Raw genomic sequence first — 16831 nt, 5'->3', positions numbered from 1 at the left:
GTGCGCTAATGTCATGCTGACGTTAGCGTCCACCCTATATGATACCGATAGAATATCAATATACCGATGGAGTATCACAGAGGATTAAACTCATTCCTATATAATGTCGATATCATATCAGTATACCGACAGAGTATCACAGAGAATATATTTACTAATTAATTTAATAAATAAGATTGTGATTTTAATACTTTTCTCTTAATTATTTTTTTATTTCTTAAAAAAGAGCTCAATCCTATATGATACCAATATAGTATCAATATACCGAAAGACTATCACAGAGAATTAAGCTTAATCGTATATGATATCGATATGGTATCAATATACCGATGAGTATCACAGATGATTATTTCATAACAGTGATGCTGACGTCAACATGACGTCATGCGTGAAATTAAAAGAAAGAAAGTGGGGTAAGAGGATAAATAATTTGGATCATGAATTTATTAAGAATAAATAATTTGAATTGGGTTCAATTTAGATAAATAGTTTGACAGTTAAATCCATTTTGTGTAATTTTCCCATTTACATAATTCAAAACAAATTTGACCCCATGCTCTTATGTAAGCAAGCAACATAGTATAAGACAAAATAAAATGTTGCAAATCTCCTTTCTTTCTTTACTCCTCAAACTTTATTTTCTTTCATTTCTTATCTTTAGATTTATAAATATTTTTTTTTTGAATTAATTATTGAATGTGGTTCTAGTGGAAAAGATGAAATGTCCATCCAAATAATGCCACCATGATTGATAGATATCCATAACCTTTTTAACTAATAAGTAGCCAAAATTATAATGTGTTTTTTAACATTAACATGGTCTTAAAAAAGGACCACTTATTTTTGTCCTTGCCTAACCCCAAACCAAAAAGCAATAGCAACGAATAGAGAAAATGATGGAGCCGTTTTAGCGTAGGAAAATTTGTGGACGAGGGTGTTTGGCTAAGCTTATAAGCTGGTGAAAGTGTATAATTGCATATAAAAATATATGTATATATTCGATTTATTTATACTTGTTCATTAAATCAATTGTGGATATATTGAATTGGTAGTACAATATAAATTAGGATGAGTTTTGATAAATAAAAAAAGTTGATCTATTAATTTTTTATCATTTAATTTAAAAGGTATAACACTACTATATATTTTGGATCCTCTTATTTTTATAAATGTACTATTTTTTTCAAATCAATGAAGGTAAGACACATATTTTTGATAAATATATTTATTACTTAATCATAGTTATGTATTATGCAGTCTCAGACGCACCCCTTTCCATCGAATGCCAATTGATACGCCTTTCGCTAGAAAGTTACATTGTTTAGAATTGTAGACAGGTAACAAAAAATTCCTACATTACATTGTATATTTATATGTTGAATTTTCTTTGTTTTTTTGATGTCTAGTTTTTACATTTTGACTTTTATAGTGAAATTTTGACTTTATTAATATTCGTGTTATGTAAATAATGAATGTGAATAAGTATTTTTGAATTTTTTGATTTTATGTAAATAACAAATGTGAATAAGTATTAGATGGGAATATTTGATTATCTAATTCGAATCTTTTGAAGTTATATAAACCCACCAAGTTCCCATCAATCAAAAAATTCATTTTCTTCTTACGTCTCTAATTTGTTTGTTATGCAATTTTCAACCAAATAGTAAACCAAGAGTCCAATTAATAAAGACTTCTAAAAGTCACAGATATATTGAAAGTCATTTTGTTTTCTGAATGGGCGTGAAAAAAGCTAAAACAATTGTTAAATAAGAAGGTTGTTTATATATATTTTTTAAATATTATTTTAGTCTTGAATTTCTAAAGTAATATTTTTATTTGAGCAATTTTTTTGAGTTTAAACGGCAATTTAAATAGAATGGAGGAACTACTAATTGAATGAAAAACGACTCATACAAGAATCAGATTATAAATACTAGACAAGTAGAAATAAACGTAGAAAATTATACATAAAAATAACTTAATAAATTATATCGTATATTTATTATTTTTCTTAATAATATAAAATGAGTTAAAACGATACTGAACGGAAAAAGTGATGCAATGTGTTTTTAACAGTCTTAAAAAGGACCACTTATTAGTACACGTATGTGGTCCTTCCCCAACTCCAAACAAAAAAAGCAATAGCAACATTCTTTTGTCACATGAACAAGATTTTAGTATCCCAAAAAACGTAAAAAAAAAAATGTTTGTTAAGTTTATAAGTTGTTAATATGGTTCATAAATACCAAAAATATTTATAAGTTTTAGTCATTGAGGCAAATAAACACACTATCAACATTTCTTTTAATCAAATATATCGACTTATTATCACGTTTGGAATCTCAATAAAAATACATAATTGCTTATTTATATAATCAATTTCAATACTTAAAACTTATCAACTGTTTACTATCAGGTAAGCCTAAAAGACAAAGAGTTCGAATCCAACAAGCTTTAGTCCTCTTCACAAAAATCTGCCAATTTATGTTCAATGATCAATTCTTCGACCATAGGAAATTAATTCAACATAATGGTGTGTTTGGTATGTAAAAAATGTCTTCCAAAAAAATATTGTTCAGGAAAATACGTGAGTGTCTTACTTATTTCTTGTGTTCGATAAACAAATATAAAATATTATCTTAAAAGTTTTGTATGTAATATAGACAAATATCATGAGAGTTTGGTGTGTGGATAGTGGTGTGGGGTGGCGGCGAACAGGACTTAAGGAGTGAAGATGAAGATAAGGTGTGTCGGAGAGTAAGAAAGATACAATTTTTGTGGAATTTATTTTTCCAAAAAAATATTTTACATTTTCCAATCAAACATGAGAAAATTAAAAAATATTTTCAGCGTACGGAACATGCTAAATGATATATGCCCATTTTGGGTAATGAGGCATAATATGCAAGTCCATGTGTATTCTAATTAAATGGGAATTGTTTGACTCTATTTAAATTAAACCTTTTGAAGTTGCATAAACCTAACAAGTTCCATCACCCAACAAAAAAAATAATCTCATTTTTCTTCTTTACGTCTCTTTGTTTGTTGTGCAGTTTTCAACTAAATTAGTAAACTAAAGAGACAAAAGTCTAATAAAAGACTTCTAAAAGTCATACATTGGAAAGAAATTTGGTTTGTTTTTGTTATATAAAGAAATCATCATCATTTCATTAGAGGTAGGGACATTAAAAATTTTCTTAGACAAATGAAACATATTTACCCGCGGTTAATAGTTTTGACTCACTTATATCTATTTTGTTATTAGATTGGATAAAAATTGTCTTTATTTCATATCGGATGTAATGGATAACATAGTTGAACGTACACACATAGTATAAATGCCTATTCAAGTTCAAAATTGGTGGTTAAGAAAACTTCTTACATTAGACTACATCAATTAAAGTTGTCACCAACTTGAATGAAAAAAATGAAAAGAGTTGGTAAACTTCTTATTACAAACAACTTTTTTTCTTTAATTGTGTTGTTAAATACTCCATTTTTATGTATTGCCATTGGTTACATACAACAAACACATATATTGGTCAAAATATTATATTTAGTGGGTTAACTGATCTAGAGACAGAAGAGAATATGTGATACCAAGTCTTATATATAGAGGTCATACAGTAAAATACAATTTCGAAGATTGTGACAGAGTGATGAATAATCTTTTTTCTTAACTAAAAATCTCGTGTTTGAAGCTAGAATATGAATTTATCTTTGAAAATAAATATATTTACCCTCAAAGTGGATATCCCAACTCAAATCTAAATTAATTAGACACTAAAATAAAGATCAAACACCGAATAAGAAAGTTACTTACATCAAAACATCTTTTCCCAAGTCATTTGCCTGCAGAATGAGGATATCAAGACAATGAAATTAAATTTCCATATCTAAGTGGGAAGAAAATAATGCAAAGATTATTCTCGGAAGGTGCAAAACATCTTAACTTTTTTTCCGATTAATTATTTAGTATTCAGAATTCATTTTCACGTAAAATAAAAATCATTAAAAGGGTAAAACAATCTCCACTAAGACGATGTTCTCTATTTCCAAAATTAAAACCCGACACTGATCATGTTTAAGGATGGAGAAATCTAAATCATCTCACCTCATCTATGAATATATGTGTATGTATGTGAGCATGACTTTCTTAATAAGCAGTATGGGCAAATCATTTGAGTAATATGAAATAAAATCCAAAACTAGATACCCATAATTTAGTTTATATTGTACTATTATGTATATCACCTACAATTTTTGTAATAAAGTTAGAAAACCTTGGACTTTGTTCTGTCAGTGTTCTTTCCCAAAAACTAGCATTTTTAACTGCTTACATGAAAAAGACCCCACCCCACCTCTTTGGCCAAAAAAAAAAATATCATGTTAATCAGAGCCACCAGTCCACCACATGCCCAAAACCTTCAACTATATCTTTTTGCATGCACCTAACTTATGGGGTTGATATCAATTTGCATGTATCTTAATTAATTTTATGGGATACTTATTATCTTCCATCTATATATATATATATATATATATATATATAGTCTCCTTGAATTCTTCTCATATGCTTTTTTTTAGTAGGGTAATGTCCCTTCATAAGCTATTTTAGTCCCCTGCACCCTCCAATAACAAGGACCTTTTTTTATGATAACTATATAGAATTCGGGTCAATTTATATATACATCGATTAATTTTATGCAATATTTGCTATCTTCTACTAATATAAATATCAAGTAATTCTGTTCATCAATAACAAAAACTCATTCTTTCACTTATCCTTATCTTTCTTTTTTGTTCCTTCATAAGACATTTTAGTCTACAAGCAAGAGCAGCCTCCACTTCACCAACTTATTTTTTAAAAAGATATTTATGGAGTGCAGGCTAATTAATTTATACACATTTTAATTAATTTATGCAATATTTATTATCTTTCATCAACATAAATATCGAATAAGTATGTTCCACCAATAATAAAGACACATTCTTCTCATATCCTTATCTTCTTCTTCTTTTTTTTTGTATTTTTTTGTCCCTTCATACAAAGAAGAACAATAAGAGAGTTTTAAAAACACCCCATATTAGATCTTACTAGCAAATTTATTACATTACCCTTTAAACACATATCCATATGGACAACCAACAACACCAAAACATGAGAACAAATCAAGAAAATGATCATCAAAATAGCTCACCTAATTCATCATCTCCTTCACATGAATTCTCATTCACAATCTCGTTTCAACAAACAAAACAAATCCCACCTTCTTCTTCTTCTTCAACTACTACTACTACTACTACTTCATCATCATTTGCTATAGATTTATCTCCAGCTGATGATATTTTCTTCCATGGACACTTACTTCCTCTTCACCTTCTTTCCCATCTCCCTATATCATCCCCTAGATCTTCCACTAATTCCCTTGATGGTTTCACTCTTCCCAAAAAAGATCATCACTTTTTTCATCAACAAGAACATAAAGTCCAAAACTCCAAGAATCAAAGAGTAGTATTATTAAAGGATGACACTTCTTGTGATTCTAAGGGAAAACCAAAGACGAAGTCTTTTTCACTCTTTGGGATACCAAAATGGAGAAAAGGGTATGAAGTAAAAGATCAAAACAAAGAAAGATCATCACAACAATATAGCAAGAAGATGAGTCAAGTTGTGAAGAGGTATATAAAAATGGTAAGGCCATTTTTGTCATTTAGAAACAAAAAGAATATGCAATTTCATTCTTTTTCTGGGAATTTATTAAAAGGAAAGAATAATAAGGATTTTAGAGGAATATTAAAAGAGCAATATTCATCAGCACCAGCTTCAATAAGAACATCACCTACAAATAGTGGTCTACTTGTAGCAACACCAACAGGAGGAGGAGGAGGTTATAGTAATTATACTAATTCTTCTTATTCTTCAAGAGATAGCACTATGGAAGAGTTACAAGCTGCTATACAATCTGCAATTGCCCATTGTAAGAAATCTATTTCAATGGAAGACTAAATTAAATGAGTACTACTTAATTTTTCGTGTAACAAATTTTAACATGTGATAGCAGGTTAATTATCATCTTTATTAGATTAATTTCCAAGTATTATATATGTATTAGGAAATTTTCTTGTAATTACGTATTAAATGATCTGATCGTATAAATATTTTTTACATCATTAGTGAATTGAGCTTAAAGTACTCATTTTTGTATACTTTAATTGATTTTTAATTTCTTGTGAATGAAATATGTGCAAGTATTTTACAACATGATATTTGATATATAATAACTTGGAGTTGCCACATATATTTTTCATTTGAAAATTTAATTTGTTTGCATATTACAAAATTAGTGTCCTAATTGATTTTGATTATCTTGAACCCTTGCTAATTAAAAGGTCAATCATATTAGGCTGCGCAAAGAATATAATTAGTCTCTATTGACTTAAAATCTTGAAGTTTCATCTTCTTTGAATATTTATTTAATTAATTTTCAATATTAATCCAAGTATTTTTGGTAAGTAGTCACATGAATGATCAGGGTCGTTGAAGCTAGGGGCGCAAGGAGTTTATTTTTGTATTTTTTTAATTTCTAATGAAAATTTTGATTTCGCTGTTAATGAAAACGTAAAGAAGTACAAATTACCTCATGTTGAGGGCAATATTCTTCTCCAAGACAAAAAAATATTCTTCTTCAGTCTTATTATTGTTCAAGAGTCATCATCTTCACACACACACGACAAGAAGCACCAACATGGGTCGTGGATTTGTGGTACAGTGATGGCGTATGGGGCTAAGGCAGTGGCAAGGGCTTGTGCATTGCCCCTTGTCACTGGCCGATGTTGGCAGAAAAGCAATGCGCGGCAGGCATGCCTATGGCATGGCAGGCAAGCAAAGGCCAAGGGCCTTGAGTGTTGGCAAGGCTTGGCAAAGTCAGTGGCAATGAAGGCACATGGCACCAGGCGGGCATGTGCGCAAGCAGTGGGGTTGGCGTTGGCCGACATGCGTGTTGGCATGGGCGGGCCAAGGCCAAAAGCTGAGGCAAAGGCAAGACAAGGCAAGGCAAGGCAAGGCAAGGCAGGGCAGTGGCAGGAGCGTGGGCTGCGTGTGCGCGCGGGCGCGTGCAGCAGACAGACACCTGACAGACTTGCAGACAGGCGTGCAGGCAGAGTACATGGGCTGGCATGGGCGCAGCATGGGCTCTGACAGGCGTGCAGATTGTTTAGTATTTCCCTTGTACCCCTTTGTAAGGTGCTGGCACATGGCCAGCACCCCCCCTAGTTGGCTAAAGCTGCTGGCTGCTTTGTATATATATAGAGGGAGTTTGGATGGGCAAAGGTTAGCAAGAGTTTTGTGAGAAAAGCTCCTTAGCCTTCCAAACTCCTTGAGGTGATTCTTTTGTATAAACTGTGGAGAGTTATATATAGAAGTTGGGCAGTTTGCCTGTACATGCTTGTGTTGTTGTTGTGTATTTCCGCTGTAGCGTGCTTCCTTTGTGTTTGATATAATCTTGTGTCAAACGTGTGTTGGTTGGCTGAAGTTAGCTTGCGAAGTTGACTGCCGCGCGGGTTGTGATCTTGTGAAGGAAAAGAAAAATCACCCCCGGACTGCTTCATTCTTAACCAGAGGATTCAGGATCGAGCCCTGGCTATAGAAAAAATCTTGTTGGGAGCACCACCTCCGAATGAACTCTACAGTACGCATTTCGAATTTAGTCGGAGCTCGGACTCTATACACCAAATGGGAAACAAACAAAAAAACCATGACAAGAAGCCAATTTAATTTCGTTTTGTTTTTGATGTGTCAAACTTAATACGAAAGTGATTTGAACTTCTTAATAATGATTCAAATAAACGACCATTGCCTTTTAGGAGTACTTAATCTTTATATCATTATCGATGTTATTTAATCTATCATAACAAAGTGCATATAACCAATGAAAACTTATTAAATGAGTTACTTACAATAAACTTTTTAAGTAATCTAACATCGTAATATATTGTCAATAAAAGTTAAATACATATAGTAAATATATATTTCTTCATTCTTAATCAGAGATTTTGAAATTGAATCCTGCTAAATACAAAGTCATATTTTTATTAAAAAGCGATTTAATTATTTCAATGTGAAACATCCCAACGAATCCATATTTAATCGGCCCATTAAACAAAAAAGGACCATCAGGTGTAACAATCATGTAGCTTTCTATGTGTTCATGCACAACTCAACTCATAAAATGTTTCTCCAGTCAAATATTAGTCCTTTTTTTGGATTAATTAATGACAACTCTTCTAATGGTGACACCAATATTATCCTTGAGTTTTTGGCCTTTTTTACACAATTATTCTTCCTTAATAGCTATTTTAGTAGATATTTTGATTGAATTGTTGAGAAATAAAATAGTGATTTTTTAGGAAGCTTCTCACTATTTGAGTGAGAATCTATTTTCCATTATTTATTTTTCCAACAGTGAGCTGATTCGATAAGAAATGAATGAAAAATTTATATTTTATAATACAAATTATTTTTCACTAATTCGCTGTGAAACAATTCAATTTACTAGCATGAAATGAAATTTGGGAAGTAGGGTACTAAATAATTATCAGATCAATTTTTTTTATTATGTCTCATACAACTGATACTAGAGAGGCATCGTTTTTTCATATAAAAAAGTGAACTTAAAGTCTATGGAATGTAAGATATGAGTCCACTTTTTTGCGTGACAAAAAGAAGTCTTGTATGACTAATGTTAATTGCGTGAGGTACGTAATAAAATTTTCGGATCGAACCGATTAGTCAGAGTGGGTCTGATGATTAGATGTCTACGGAATTTGTATTTGTATTATAAGTACAAAATAATAATTCATGTACTGATTCTGAATACTTGGTCCAGTAATTTCACATCCCAACAAGGCAACAACTAGGACACTGTTCAATATACACCACGTATATATTAGTCTGATTAATTAGGACAAAATTAGAGCATTAAATTATTATTATGATTTGCTATATGATGGAATGGCTTTATAAGGAAGTAATTAATTACTAAAATAATGAAATGATTTTAAATCATTGATAATATCTAGTAACGGAATTGAAAGGTTTGGAAATTGAAGTTGCCAAGAAAAACAAAAGTGGAATAGCTTGGGACTCTTATATTTGGCTCAAATTGTCAATTGGATCCTTCTACTCATGACTTTGCTATCTGAACACTTAAACTTGATTAAAATAAGACTTTTAAAATAAAATCAGAGGGGTTTAAAAGATTTATTTTGATCGAGTTTAAGTGTTCAATCGACAAATTCATTAGTTGAAGTCCATGTTATACCTCGAAAATTTCCAAAATACCCCTAGAGGATAGCGCGCTGGCATAACGTACCATCCCTAACTTTTTTGGCCAATCCGAGGCTGAAATATCGATCAGGGGGAAACTCATATGGAAAAATGATCTCGGTTTAATTTTGGATCAACCGGATCAAAAGATAATTTTTTGGGGCAAAACTATACTGATTCAGTTTTTTTGTGAGGGCATTATGATCTTTTTTCCACCCCTCCTATACCTAACCCACGACCGTTTGAGACCAAAATTCATCCCTTATCAGTTTCTAAAGGGTTTTTCTCTCATTAAATACCCAAAACTTTTGAGAGGAAGGATTGGAGAGAAGAGGAGAAACTAGGGTTCAAGAGTTTCAAGCCAAGTCTTTGATTTTCGCTTAGATAATCTTCATCCCAGGTATGTAAGGTTATTCATAGTGTTGGATTGAGTTCGTCCACGCGCCCTATATCTAAATTCTATCGTTAAAAGTTATGGCCATTTTACTACAGACTAGTACTGCAGGAAATTCAGGCCTGGGCGAAATTCAGGCTTGGCGCTCCAGTGGCGCCCCACGCCACTATAGCGCCAGAAAACAGCCTCAGTAGTTTGGGGCTTGGCGCGATGCGCCACTATTAGATGTGCAGGATTTTAAGCTTATTTTGGCTTGGCGCTGCAGTGGCGCGACACGCCACTATAACGCCAGCAAGACTTTTGCCCAAATTTCCAGATTTTTGGAAGAGGGGCAACTTGGACTTTTTCCAAATTATATATACCCTATCCTTGAACATTTTGGGACCATTTTTCAGCCCCCATTCTCTCTCTAAAAGCCCTAGGAGCTTCTCTCTCTCTCTCTTCTTCTTCTTCTTCTCCATTTCCAACAAGAAGGGTCCAAGAACTTCAAGATTTGAGTTCTCCATTAAAGATCCAACACAAGGTTTTCTTCAAAGTCTTCAAACAAGGTATGTAAGGCTAACCTAAAATATGGATTTAGTTCTTCCATATGCCCATAGATGTGTTGGATAGGAGTTGTGAAAGAGTTGAACCTTCTAAGAAGGTTTTCTTGAAAGTTTTCCTAAACTATAGAATGTTTTTAAGTACTATTAGTTGATTAATGTTTTTAATGACTTGAGTTACTAAATAGTTATCTTTTATATTATTGATTTCAAATGTACCTTTGTATATAGATTTATAGATGTTGACGATATTCTTGAGTTGAGTTTTGTTGAGAGTACGGATTCATGTTTCATTCACATGAACCCAAGATGAGATTTCTTGTCATAAATGTCTTGAGGTTGAGATGGATAGTTGTGTGTATATATGTATTGATTGGAATGAAAAGAAGGAATTGGTTAGTTAAGAATGTCCCTTTGCTTCTATAAAATGAACATAGGACAAAATAAGGATTTTGAAGTAGATGTTTGATGATTGATGTGATGATGATACTTGGCAATGATGTGATGATAATGTTTGATGATGATGTAAATGATAATATATGATGATGATGTGATAATGATATTTTGATGACGATGTGAGTGATGACGTGAATGGTGCTTATTTAATATGTGTAGAATGATTGATGAAGAGGTATATTGATGAGGATGTTATGTGATGAAGTGGATTGGAGTCTAATGTGATTATGTGATATGTGATTTACCTAATTTGATGTGGTTGGAGTCTTATGAGCATTTTGAAAATAAATGATTTTGAAACCATTTTTTTTGCATAAACTAGTTATACACTATTTTGAGTTTAAAGAGTAATTATTTTCATCTATGATTTGAAAAGAGTTTAAGCATGAGTTGAGTTTGAGAAGTCTTTTAATTATTTTTAAACACGAGTATTTTGAGTATAAGTGAGTTGAGTACTTCTACTTTAAAATGTCGATTTTTGAGATTGTATAGATTTTAAAGAGAAGAGTTTGATGATTTGAGATGAGTCGATTCGAAAGAAGGTCCAATGAGGCCAGATCTGATTGAGTTTTGAAAAGAGTCCAATGAGACTAAATGGGTTGATTTGAAAGAGTCTGATGAGACTAAATGAGCATTTTGAGTACTTTACTCACTTGATAGATATGAGCATATTGAGTTTTGGGAGGAGTATCGAGCACCGAATTGGGTAAGAGTATAGTCCATACTCGAACCAATAAACTACGTCGCCAAACGTAGGAGGGGATTGAACCGTTAAAGTCGTATGCTTCCCCAAAATGTTTTTCCTGATATTATAGGACTCGGTTGGATTGGATCCATGATTGGTTGATGCGTTCATTCCCTGGCAAGGTATGAACGGACGCGGCAACAATGTCGGCTTGTTGTACTATCACTCGCTCATATGTTGATGGTTGTCGGTTAGAGAAACTCCCAATTGAATGGATTGTGCATGATATGATTGGTTCGATTGAGATTGGTTGATGATTGAGTTGGATTATAAAACATTGCATAATTTAATTTGCATATTTATTGAGTTGAGTCCTTTGAGTTGATTGTTGAGTTGATTCTATATGATCAGATTTGGTGATGTGCGATGGATTGGATTATATGATATGTGATTGGATAGTGTACGATGGAAGGGTATATGATTGGATTGGATCGGATCGTATATGACCGGATTGAACCGATTGTATACGATTGGATTGAATCGGATGATATACGATTTGATTGAACTGTATTGTGTATGATGGGATTGGATTGTATGATGTGTGATTGGTCTTTGTCTAAAAATTATATTCTTACTTTAGACTTATGACACCTTGATTGAGTCCCTCTTTTATCCTTATGATTTGGGGTATTTGAACCAACGTTATTCTTTCTTGAGGTATGTTTTATTCTGCCATATTACATACTCGTACATTCCATGTACTGACGTCAATTTGGGCCTGCATCGTTTTATGATGCAGAGACAGGTTTAAGAGATCGTCAATAGAAGCACCATTGAGGATCTATACACACTCAGCGTATTGGTGAGTCCTTCCCTACATTCGGAGGACATCGCTTATGTATTCTTGCGTCGAGTTAGCCCTTCTATTTTAATTTGAGGTAGCCATGAACATGTCATTGGCACCAAATAGATAGTAGTGATAGAGGTTTCATAGACTAGATGGTGATGAGTCGATTGAGTATTTCTATCCTTGAGTTATTCTTGTCAAACTATTTTTTTATGACAAATATTTTAGTTGATCTGTTGGCCCATGGCCTTTATTCTTTGAGCTGGATGGGTGATTTGAGTTGCCCGCTAAATTATTCTTTATTTTTATACTTTCCGCTGAATGACTGAATGAACGGATGTGCGATCAGGCTATGTAGTTCGCTTGGGAGCCAGAAATGGTTTCTAAGTGCCGGTTACGTCTAGGGTACCCTCTCGGGGCGTGACAGTTGAGTTTTAGTCCTAGTTTCTTGAGTTTCGAATGAGTAATTTCTTCATTCATTGAGTTTTATATATGTCACGCCCCGGGAGGGTACCTTAGACGTAACCGGCACTCAGAAACTATTTCTGGCTCCCAAGCGAACCACATAGCCTGATCACACATCCGTTCATTCATTCAATCAACAGAAGATTTAAAAATAAAGAAATAATTTAGCGGGCAATCCAAATTAACGCTCTAACTCAAGAAAGAAAGGCCATGAGCCAACAAATCAAACTCCGATCTTTGTCATTAAAATAGTTTGACAAAATATTTCAAGAAAAGAAAATACTCAATCGACCCATCACTATCTAGTCTATGAAGCCTCTATCACTACTATCTACTTGGTGCCAATGACATGTTCATGGCTACCTCAAACCAAAATGAAAAGGGCTAACTCGATGCAAGAATGATATAAGCGGTGTCCTCCGAATGTAGGGAAGGACTCACCAATACGCTGAGTGTGTATAGATCCTTGATGATGCTCCTATTAACGATCTCCTAAACTTGTCTCTGCATCATGAAACGATGCAGGTCCAAATGGACGTCAGTACATGGAATGTACGAGTATGTAAGATGGCAGAATGGAACATACCTCAAGGAAGAATAACATCGGTCCACACATCTCAAATCAGAAAGATAAGAGAGACTCAAATAAGGCGTCATAAGTCTAAAGTAAAAATACATTTTTAGACAAAGATCAAACATAAACCATACAGTCCAATCCAATCAGATACACTCAACTCAACATTCAACTCAACAATCAGCTCAAAGGACTCAACTCAGTAAATATGCAAATTAAATTATGCAACGTTTTACAATTCAACTCAAAGGACTCAACTCAATAAATATGTAACAACTCACTCAAGTGTCCTAAGTCTAAACAAGAATATGATTTAGACGGGACCAATCACATACCATTCAACTCACTCTGACTCAGAGTACTATCAAGACCTATTTGAGAGTTTCTCTTAACCGACAACCATCACTTATGAGCCAGTGAAAGTACAACAAACCGACGTTGTTGCCGCGTCCGTTCATACTTTGCCAGGGTATGAACGAATCAACCAATCATGGATCCAATCCAACTAGGTCCTATAATGTCAGGACAAAACTCTCGGGGAAGCATCCGACTTTAACGGTTCCATCCCCCCTACGTTTGGCGACGCAGTTATATGGGTTCGAGTATGGACTATACTCTTGCCCAATTCGGTGCTCGATACTCCTCCCAAGACTCAATGCTCATAAAACTCCATCCAATCAACTCAATCAAATCATATCGACAAGTCTCATTACAACCTTGTCAACTCATCAACTCTATCATGATCAAATCTCTCTCAATCATACCATCCGATCAATCTCAATCATATCTTTCAAAAAAATCTAAATGCACATTTATAGCAACATATAGGCATAACCAATCATTTCCTTCATCCATTTGAGAAATCTTTGAGACTCATCACAACTTCAAGACTTTAAATCGACGCTTTATAAAAGGCAACATTTTTAAGAAAATAACATCTTTTATCATAATCTACATAATTAAGAAGATCAACCAAACATATTTAACAACTCATCTTCATCAACTCATACTCACATAAAGGCCCATTTTAGGACTCCTTAACTCAACAACATCAACACATATAGAGTCAAACAAAATAGGGGACAAAGCTCATACAAACATAATCACATGGTTAAAGAGATCAATAAGACATATTAACAAGTAAAACGCTCAACTCATTTATAATCAAAATACTCGTGTTCAAAATAGTTAAAAGACTCCTCGACTCAACTCATGCTTAAACTCTTTTTAAATCATAGATGAAAATAATCATTTCTTAAACTCAAAAATAGTGTATAAATAGTTTAGGCAAAAATACTCACAAATCATTTATTTAAAACTCCTTCTCAAAAGATCCTTTATTTTAAAAAATACTCATAAGACTCCAATCCGCTCCATCACATAACATCCTCATCAATATACCTCTTCATCAATCATTCTACACATATTAAATAAGCATCATTCACGTCATCACTCACACCGTCATCAAAACATCATCATCACATCTTCATCATATATTATCATTTGCATCATCGTCAAATATTATCATCACATCATCAAACATCGACTCCAAAATCCTTATTTTTGTCTTATGTTCATTTTATAGAAGCAAAGGGGCATTCTTAACTAACCAATTCATTCTTTTCATTCCAATCAATACATATATACACACAACTATCCATCTCAACCTCAAGACATTTATGACAAGAAATCTCATCTTGGGTTCATGTGAATGAAACATGAACCCATACTCTCAACAAAGCTCAACTCAAGAATATCGTCAATACCTATAAATCTATATACAAAGATACATTTGTAGTTAATAATATAAAAAAATAACTATTTAGTAACTCGAGTCATTAAAATCATCAATCAACCATTTGTATCTAAAAACATTCCTTAGTTTAGGAAAAACTTTCAAGAAAACCTTTCTAGAAGGTGCAACTCTTTCACAACTCTTAACCAATACATCTATGGGCATATGGAAGAACTAAATCCATATTTTAGGTTAGCCTTACATACCTTAGTGAAGACTTGAAGAAAACCTTGATGTTGGATCTTCAATGGAGGACTCAAATCTTGAAGCTCTTGGACTCTTTTGTTGGAAATGGAGAAGAAGAAGAAGAGAGAGAGAGAGAGGAACCCCTAGGGCTTTTCTAGAGAGAGAGTGGGGGCTGAAAAATGATCCTAAAATGGACTATGGTGATACATATATAATTTGGGACAATTCCCAAATTGCCCCTTCTTAAAAGTTCTAAAAAATAGGCAAAAATACACCTGGTGCGATAGTGGCGCGTCGCACCCTTGCAGCGCCAGGCTAATTACGCCTAAAACCTGCACACCTCGTAGTGGCACGCCGCGCCATGGACCAAACTACTGAGGTACATTCTTGGCGCGATAGTGGCACGTCGCGCCCTTACGGCGCCAAGGCCAATATTTTCTGGGTTCTGGAAATTGGCTTGGAAAACCCTGCACACCTTATAGTGGCGCGTCGCGCCAGAGCCCAAACTACTGAGGCATGTTTCTGGCGCGATAGTGGCGCATCGCGCCACTGCGGCGCCAAGCCCAGTTTTCCAGCAATTGCAACCCAGGCTTGAAAATCTCTGCTGTACTAGTCTGTAGTAAAATGGCTATAACTTTTGACTCCGAACTCCAAAAATTGAAATTTTGGTGGCGTTGGAAAGAAGACTCAAAGAACTATAATTTGGTAGGTCGTGGGACATTCAGTTATTTATATTCTAGGAGATATGGTTGTTTGAAGTTGACCCTTATACTAACTCATCCGAAAACTTAATCGATTGGAGTTCTTTGGACTCGACTTGGTGTTAGAGATCCCTCATGACCCCTAAACACATCTAACACACTTCAAATACTTAGGAATTAATCCTAACTCCTGTGTAAAATTACAAGTCCTCCGGTCCGAGTCTACACTCACGTGAAGAAATACTCAAATCTTAGCGTAAAATTTTGGGGGGTGTTACAATATAATTATGCATCGAGATTGTTATTGATTCTACACCTTAAATTCTTGAGATTGTTGTTCATGGGTTCATTCACATGAATCCTAATTGAGTTGAAGATCATTATATTAACATGTATTTATTTTGATTTGATGAGAATGGTTTTCATGCATTAAACGAAGTATGATTTAAACTGAGTCTATGCATATTTATTGAGTTTTGAAAGAGAATGAGCATTGAGTTTAAATGGGTTTGAGAAGTCTGTTAGTTATTATTTTGAGCATGAGTTTGAGAAATTTCTTAATTATTATTTTGAGCATGAGTATTTTGAGTACAAACGAGTTGAGTATTATTGCATTAAAACATCTATTTTGAGATTGAGTTAAGAAGTTAAATTATATTTTTATTTTAAATGCATTCACTGAGAGGGGATTATACCTATTTTAACTAGAAGAGTTCACTTGAGATAAGATGAGTTTTAAGCTAAGTCTAAAAGAGACTAAATGAGTTAATTGAATAATATACTCGCTTGAGTTATGAACATAATAAATCATATTTTGGGAGTAGTATTGAGCAACAATTTGGGTAAGAGTATAGAATA

At 33.5% G+C, this 16831-nt stretch overlaps 1 protein-coding gene across 1 annotated transcript; it reads left to right on the top strand.

Annotated features, from left to right (window-relative positions):
• Positions 1-5073: 5073 nt before the first annotated feature.
• LOC129880904 (BRI1 kinase inhibitor 1) lies at positions 5074-6144 on the top strand. The gene has a single exon (XM_055955151.1). It carries the CDS (start codon positions 5138-5140, stop codon positions 6008-6010), a length of 873 nt encoding a protein of 290 aa, XP_055811126.1. The 5' UTR covers positions 5074-5137; the 3' UTR covers positions 6011-6144.
• Positions 6145-16831: the final 10687 nt, after the last annotated feature.

The sequence above is a fragment of the Solanum dulcamara genome, chromosome 1 (genome assembly GCF_947179165.1).
Source record: "Solanum dulcamara chromosome 1, daSolDulc1.2, whole genome shotgun sequence".
Lineage (NCBI taxonomy): Eukaryota > Viridiplantae > Streptophyta > Magnoliopsida > Solanales > Solanaceae > Solanum > Solanum dulcamara.
This window is presented reverse-complemented; position numbering and strand designations above follow the sequence as displayed.

Bases quoted from the DNA above. Each gene is read 5' to 3' on its own strand.
- LOC129880904 (XM_055955151.1), top strand. From the start codon at position 5,138: ATGGACAACCAACAACACCAAAACATGAGAACAAATCAAGAAAATGAT.